Here is an 8,594-nt window from a genome sequence, read left to right on the forward strand (position 1 = left end):
CAGCCAATGTTAATTGTTAATGATTTGGGACAAATATGATTTTATTTAATGTTAAACTATGTGAGTGGCACGACAGGGATTTGAGCAACTTCCTGAGTCGTAGCTAGGCGCCGCGGACAGGCGGCACCTGTCGGCGCCGGTGTGTGTATACTCATAGAAAACAATGTGTTTGATTTTTTTTTTTGAACGGCGCTGCAGGGCTCTGAGCTGCGCGTACGGTGTGCGACCCCCTTAAAACTCTTTCCCTACAATATATTTTTTTAGGTTGCCAGCGCCAGCATTTTCACAAAAGTTTATTGCCTTCCAGAAAATGTTCTTCTTAAAATATATAAACATACAATATATTAAATAAATGAAAGAACAGACCCTCTGCTTTCAAACAAAAAAAAACTTTTATCCTACCTTAGTTCTCTTTTATCCCTTCCCAAATATGGGTAGGTTTCTTCAAAACCACCAAATGTTGAGCAAGAGCTGAGAAAATGCAATTTTTGTGAAGGACTTTTGATAGAGATCAGATGCAGAGCGATCCTCAAAACGTACATGACATGCAGCTGTTTGCCCTCGGGCAATATTTTCGGGTTTTATAAGTGCCATCTGGTGGATAATTGCGGTATTGCGGAAAGCCGGCAGGGAAACGTTTTCTCTTAACTCATTCACCGCCAGCCTTTTTGAGAAAAGTTGCCCACCTGCATTTTTGTGATTTTAACAAAATTTTCACAAAATTCTTTGCAGGAAAAATTATTTTCTATAAATATATAAGCATACAAATTATATCAAATTAAAGAACACACCCTCTGCTTTCATACAAACAATAAACAAACAAACAAACAAACAAAATGGGGAAAAAACGTTTCATTATATATTTACTTTTTCTACTTAATTTAACGACTGAAATATGGATATTTCTCTTCAAAAATACAACATTTTGAGCAAAAAGCTTAAAAAATTGCGTTTTTTTTTAAAGAATTTATGTTAGAGATCAGACTCAGAATGACTATCAAACATAAAGGCAGTTAAAATAAATCATTAAATCTTTTTAACTTCCGTTTTTGATAAATTCGGTTTGGCGCCATCTGGTGGATAAAAGCGGTATTACACTTTCACTTTGAAATTCGTCCAGAAAGGCATATTTATTAGTTAAATATGAACTCATAAATGACGAGATAACTCGTCAATGGCGGTGAATGAGTTAATTGACGAGTTAACTCATCAATGGCGGGGAAAGAGTTAAGAGCTGCTGAATTTGGCGCGGATCTGGCCCAGATTCGTATGCTATCCATAAAGCAACGAAAAATTTGTTTGTTTCTGGCCCAGCTAACATGCGAGTGATGTCCTTACGTTTGGGAGGAGTAAAGTGCTGATGTATGTGAATGCATTTGCACTTTTCTGGTTTCACAGACCACCTCCTAAAGTGGTGTTTGAGAGATTGGATTTAAATCCGTCTCGAAAGTGCTCCGAGAGGCCGATTGTAGAAAATGCATAAAGTGACCAGGTGTAAAAAGGTCCCTAGATTGTAGTTTTACAGGTCTATAGATGCCATTCTGTACAGTATGTGTGCTAAACACCTCTCTCTCTTTGTATCTCTCTCAGTGCTGGTGTGGGTAGAACAGGGGTATTCATCACTTTAAGTATTGTACTGGAGCGGATGAGGTATGAAGGTGTGGTGGATATGTTCCATACCATCAAAACGCTGCGCACTCAGAGACCTGCCATGGTACAGACGGAGGTAATGTGATGTCCTTTTCACTTCAAGGAGATTTCTGTCATTATTTACGTACACCAGTCAAGGCTATTTCACAATGCTTTCAGAAGACTTGACGTCATACGGATTCATTGTCAGCCGCTATACAGTATGCTTTCAGAGGGTGTTAACCCTTTACTCTCCAGGTTGATGTTGTCTAACAGTGTGTGTTTTCTGTGTGACAACAGGATCAATACCAGCTGTGTTACAGAGCAGCTTTGGAGTACCTGGGAAGCTTCGATCACTATGCAACGTAACCACACCCAGAGAGACATCACTTCCTGCTGAGCCATAGTCATCCAATACAGCTGCTGGAGGGAGAGAGAGAGAGACTGAATGAGACAAACGGAGAAAAAGAAAGAGAGAAAGAGGACGTGTCCCATTGCAGTCGGGTTCCTCTGGTTTCATTCTGGTCTTTATATACGTGCACAGCTCCTGTCTCTGTACCTGCTGAGTGTTTTACCCTACTGCTCTTTTGCATCCTCATCTTCCGCATCATTATCAGCAACCATTGTTATTATTATGATTATTATTGTCATTTTTATGCCGATCATTGTATATCCAAGGGGTTTGTTTTATTATTTCTTTATTATTATGTTTAGCACATGTGGACATGTATTTTCACATGGCCAGGTTACTAATACTGTATTCCGAGCTGCTGATGATTTCTTACTTTTTATCATTATTATGATATCGTCTTCTCTTATTTGGTGGGACGGGGGAAACTTTTTTATAAAAAAAAAAACCTTTTCACCTCCTGACACTTTATATAAAATAATGTAATCAAGCGTAAAAGAGATGAAACGCTCACAGCCGAGCCGGTGACAACGCTGGAAACTGAATAAGAGACTGAAAGCACAGAAACAACATTTTCCAGAAATGAAAAAATGCACATGATGCCACATCCAAGACTTTGTTCAGTGCCAGGTCACAAACGTCAACCCGTCCTGACCAACATTCACACCTCCTCAACTTTGCGTCGTCATCCGTTTGGAATATAGCAAAGCAAAACTCTTATCCTGGGAATCGATGCCCTGCTAAAAAAAAGTCCCGAACTTGTGGTATTACCAGCCGTCCGATCATTTCTCAGTGTGGCTCTCGCAGACACACGTGCATCCTCTGCAGGACTTGAGCAAACTCCAGTGTTTCTTACCTCCTATTGCCTGAGCACAAAGTAAAATGAAATTCAAAGACATGGGAAGGATTCATTTCACTTTGCGTTCGCATAAAGACGGCATTTAATCTGTTGTACAGGCAGTCTGTTTTCTATTTGTTAATAAAAAGGAAAGAAATATGTTGAAATATGTGTTAATAAAATGCTTAATTGGGGTTTGTACATTTTTATTGTGGGCATTTGCTGTATGTTCCTTCTCGTTTCACAGTTCCTGACAAACAGATGGCTTGTTCCTCTCCGGTGTGCCAGAAACCCTGCGCTTCACAGTCAAAGTGAGCATGCACACAGTGTGGAAAGGGATTCTGCTTGTTTTACATAAACACCTGAAATGAGTCCTGAAAACATCCAGATTGAAAGTTGCTGGTAATTACACTGAAAGCTAATTATTGTCAATAATGAAACACAAGTTTTCCCTTTGGTCTGAGGTCAGAGTTGTTGTTTCTTATTCCTCATAGTAATTAACTAAATACACCCAGTCAACAGATTACATGCGGTAATCAATGTCTGTGTTTACCACTGAAGAAACGCATCTGATTGAATTACACCTCTGAGGTCTGAAAACTGCCTACATAAAGAAGGATTCATTTAATGACTAAAATTTAAATGAGGTAAAACGATTTAATTTTACATTTTGGGGCATTACTGATTACTGGTATGCACAAATACAGTACATGATATGTATATATTCAGTTTTATGTGCACTGTAAAAAATTCTGTGGAAATTACAGTGTTATTGCAGCTGGGTTGTCGGTAATTTACGGTAGATTTAAATTTATGTTATTTACTGGCAAGAGTTTGTTCAAAGTTATTTTTTTTAAATATTAACAAGTCTTTATCTTTACAGAATAAAACTATACAATAACAGCCTCATGCAAAGCATTCTGGGAACCAGAAATCATCATCAACCTTTTCTGTTTTTTGCTTCAGATTTTGTTTCCCAGAATGTTTCGCTTGATGCTGTTTTTTTAGTTTTACTCTGTAAAGACAAAGACTTGTAAATGTTTAATGTTCATTTAACTTTGAACAAAACGTTGCCAGTAAAAAACATAAATTTAAATCTACGGTAAATTACCGGCAACCCAGCTGCAATTTCTACGGAATGTTTTTACAGTGGTAATACATTTAATAAGAAATAACAGTATTACTGGGTTTTAGCTGCCAGTAACTTACTGTAGATTTTACATTTATGTTATTTACTGGCAACATTTTGTTTAAAGTTAAATGAACATGAAACATTTAAAGTCTTTATCTTCTACAGTAAGCTACTGGCAACCAGCTGCATTATTACAGCAACTTTTTGACAGTGTATATTTAGAAGTGTAAAAGATGAGGTAAGTTGTACTAAAAACAATGTAAAAAAGATGCTTCATGCTGTCTTAAAATTTTTATCTTAAAAAAAGAACTGTTTGTTTTATCTTAAAATTTTGAGATAATTTAACATAAAAAAATTCAACATAAAAAATACAATTTAAATGTATTTTAACTTAAGAAAATAAGTGTTTGTGCTGTCTTAAATTTTTAGTTAATTCAACTTTTAAAAGGAGGTGTTCATGCTGTCTTAAAATGTTCATTCAACGTAAAAATATTGGTTAAATTAAAAAAAATTCTCATATTTTTTAAGTTGCAATAACTCAAAATTTTAAGACAGATCAAACACTTTTTTTAAGTTGAATTAAAACACTTTAAGTTGAAAAAACAAATACTTTGTTCAGTGAGATATGTAGGAGAGTTATACATATCATTTATAACTTCTTTACGACTTATATCAGCACTGAAAAAATGATTCATTGAATTTAATCAATTTTTTAAGGTAAGTGGTTGCAATCAATTTATTTAAGCTACATTTAAACAAAAGTTTTATATTTTATTTTACATTACTAATCTTTTTTGTTTAAATGTAGCTTAAATAAATTGATTGCAACCACTTACCTTAAAAAAATTGATTAAATTCAATGAATCATTTTTTTCAGTGAGGGGTTTTCAAACCTGTCCTGGAGGACCACTAGTACTGCACATTTTGCATGTTTCCCTTTTGTGACACACCTCACTCAGTTACTTTACACACCCAGTTAGTCTCTACTAACGAGCTGAAGATTTAAACCAGATGTGTCTAATGAGGGAGACATGCAAAATGTGCAGTACTAGTGCTCCTCCAGGACAGGTTTGAAAATCCCTGACTTAAATGACATATATTAATAGAACTCATATTTTATGTCTTCCTTTTTCATTGGCCCCATAGGAGTGTATTGAGTAATCTCTTTGTTATAAAAAGTTGCGATTAAAAGTTTACAGAGGAGAGCGGGCACAACCTCATGCTTTTTGACTTTGGCTCCATCATTCAAAAAATATTTAAGTTAGATTAAATTATTTTTTACACAATCAACACATCTGTGCTACATATTAACACTTAAAGTTTGTTTGTGGGACCAGGGGCCTCATGTATAAAAGTAAAATGCGTAGGATCCTTACTAAAAGCCTACGTACGCACAAAAGCCAAAAATGGAATACACCAAAAATGATGAAGACAAAGCAATGTTCCCTTTATAGATCACCTGCAAGTGTGCGTACATGAATCATCCTAATATCCCACCCTGCAAGCCCATTCTCCCATCAAGTTTTTTTTTTATAAATCACAACCTTTGCGTGGGAACTGACGTACGCATGTTTCCAGCCCTGTTTTGTGCGTACGCACGCTTTATAAATGAGGCCCTTGGTGTTATCGTACAATTACACCAAAAGTGACAGGAGTGCAAACGTTACCCCATGGGGTTCATTGTAACAAGCAGAGGCTTTGTGTTGTAACACCTGCTAGAAAATTTGGTTTAAATAAATTCAATCAAATTTTGTCTATATACTAAAGGTGGATATTGTTTATATATCTGCCTATGATAGATAGATATCCATCCATACATTCATCTATCCATCCATCATCCTTCATCGAACCATCCTTGTATTATGCAGCAATGCATATAAATAAATTTTTTTGAAAGGGCTGCACAATAAAGACAAAAAATAATAATAATTGTGAGTTATTTTCCCTTATATTGTATTAACAGTTATCATTTTAATGAATGGTACATTGTTTTTATTTCATTATCATTGTAAACCTGAGGCTTCATTATAACACTGTGTGACAACTAACACCGCTATGAAAAAAAATTTTCAATCCCAGCTATCAGTTACTAGAAGTTGCTGACATGTCTTAAAATGCTGTTATGTTTTAGGTAACAAGACAGTGATTGAAATCATATAAGGTTAGATTTGGTGACTTACACACCCAACTAAGAAATCAAAAGAAAAAAAACGAAAGAAAAAAAACATAAGATGAAGAAATGTACTTTTATGCCTCCAAAACATCCTGTTCAATATCTTAACCAAAACATATCAAAACTTTATACAAATTTACAGGAGATCTTCTGACAGTAAAAGAAAAAGACCAAAAGCACAGATTACTTGGCCCTGTAGAAATATGTAAAGTAGCGGTGTTACAATTAACCCCGTGTTACTTTGTGCCCCGCTCACCCCTACACCTCGCAGAATCTGGAAAATGCTGTAAATTTTAGAAAAAGACGAATTTTGAAAATGAATGGTCTTTAATTTAGTTCTGCCCTGAACAAGTTATTATGAGAAATGTTTACAGAAAGTTCGCATCACAGAATAATAACAGAATTTGTACAAATTAACCCAGTTCAAAAGTTTACATACACCTGATTCTGAACACTGAACCTTACAAACAATGAGAATTTTTATGTTTTGTGATAGTTGTTTAAAGGTGTCTTGTTTTCTTGTTTGCCCTGAGCCATTAAAGGTGCAGGGTGTAACTTTTATGAGGATCTCTTGACAAAAATCCAAAATAATAAACAAAACTATATTATCAGGGGTGTATAAAGACCTTTTTATGTTGAACCATTATGTTTTTATTACCTTAGAATGAGATGTTTTTATCTACATACACCAAGGGTCCCCTTACATGGAAGTCGCCATTTTGTGCCGCCTTGTTTCTACAGAAGCCCTTAACGGACAACCTTTCTTTCTAAGTTGTCTCCAACGACAACATGTTTTTCTGGTGGCGGCTACCGTAGCTTCTCTATGCGTTTCAAAAGCGAGGGGTGAGCAGTGGACTGAGCCATTGGTTGCAATTCAAAACCTTACCACTAGATGCTGCTAAAATTTACACACTGCACCTTTAAACTGTTCACTGATCTTTAGATAAATTCTCCAGGTCTTGCAGAATCTTTGCATTTGAGCATCATCTGCATATTTAAACACTGTTCACCAGTGACTGTATGATGTTGAGATTCATCTTTTCACTCATACACAACTATTACAATAGATAGGCCTACAACGTGTTCACACATTCACCTCTCTTCCTCATTCAAATGAAGTCTGTCTAAAGGCTAACAAAAGTGACTTATAATGATATATTTCACAGAAATTCACACTATTCCTGCATGAAAAAAATTATTACCTTCTGAATTGAAAAAAAAGCTATGGCAGGACTAAAATCGTCCATCGTGAATTAATTGGTTGGTTGGAAGTTGGGTCATGTTGCTATTGCCGCCCATCTGCCATAGAGACAGAGCGCAGCGCGTCATAACCTGAAAACCACGCCCACCGGGGGGGAAAGCAATTCAACGGTCTCCATTGACTTTGTATTGCAAGAGGCCGCCTCCTTGTCATTTCTGGCTTATAACAAAAAACTGAATAATGCCTAAAAGCTGCTTTGTGACAATATGTACAGCTAACAAGCCAAAGAAACCAGAAATAAGTTTTTATAAGCTGTCGAGCCGTAAAACCCAGTCTTTAAGGAGAATAAAGTGGATCGCCGACTACGTTTCCCCCTAGTGGACGCAGTTTTACTAATATAAGTACTATGAAAAGTTGCCTGTATCCATTTCTGTGTCTAAACGCTCGTTTTTTGAAGTCGACAGCTTATAAAAACGTATTTATTTATTTTTTTGGCGTGTTAGATGTACACCTTGTCACACAGCAGCTTTTAGGTATTATTCTGTTTTTAAGTTTAATCTGTAAATAAGTTTTTATAAGCTGTCGACCCCAAAAAACGAGCGTTTAAAGACACAGAAATGGATACAGGCAACTTTTCATAGTACTTATATTAGTAGAACTGCGTCCACTAGGGGGAAACGTAGTCGGCGATCCACTTTATTCTCCTTAAAAGCTGGGTTTTACGGCTCGACAGTTTATAAAAATTTATTTCTGGTTTCTTTGGCTTGTTAGCTGTACATATTGTCACACAGCAGCTTTCAGGCATTATTCAGTTTTTTGTTATAAGCCAGAAATGACAAGGAGGCGGCTTCTCGCAATACAAACTCAATGGAGACGGTTGAATTGCTTTCCCCCCCGGTGGGCGTGGTTTTCAAATTTGCATAACTGCGCTCTGTCTCCCCGTGACCGGAAGTAAAGATAGATCGTTTTTTATTAAAGAGTATGAGGCACATGCATTTTTAAAAAATAATGAAGCTCAGAGATAAGTAATTTGTAAAAAAAAAAAAAAAAAAAAAATATTACAAAAATAAAGTTTTTAATTTATTTTTAAATTCCAATGTGACTTTAAACGGAGGCAAAACTTTAACACAACAGTATGCTTGTGGATGTTACCTAAAATGCATAAGAGTTTCAATTCTTGGGTTTAAGTTGGTACGGTGGTGGATCTGTGGG

At 36.0% G+C, this 8,594-nt stretch overlaps 1 protein-coding gene across 19 annotated transcripts in view; it reads left to right on the forward strand.

The window, feature by feature from the left end:
- ptprfa (protein tyrosine phosphatase receptor type Fa) overlaps positions 1-3,070 on the forward strand; it is a 294,038-nt gene extending 290,968 nt beyond the window's left edge. For all 19 annotated transcript variants that reach the window (XM_073870663.1, XM_073870669.1, XM_073870666.1 and 16 more), the window contains 2 exons: positions 1,591-1,726; positions 1,930-3,070. In XM_073870663.1, coding sequence (XP_073726764.1) covers positions 1,591-1,726; positions 1,930-1,998 — 205 coding nt within the window. In that variant the 3' untranslated portion in view covers positions 1,999-3,070. The remainder of the gene's footprint in view (positions 1-1,590; positions 1,727-1,929) is intronic.
- Positions 3,071-8,594: the final 5,524 nt, after the last annotated feature.

The sequence above is a fragment of the Misgurnus anguillicaudatus genome, chromosome 8, assembly GCF_027580225.2.
Source record: "Misgurnus anguillicaudatus chromosome 8, ASM2758022v2, whole genome shotgun sequence".
NCBI lineage: Eukaryota > Metazoa > Chordata > Actinopteri > Cypriniformes > Cobitidae > Misgurnus > Misgurnus anguillicaudatus.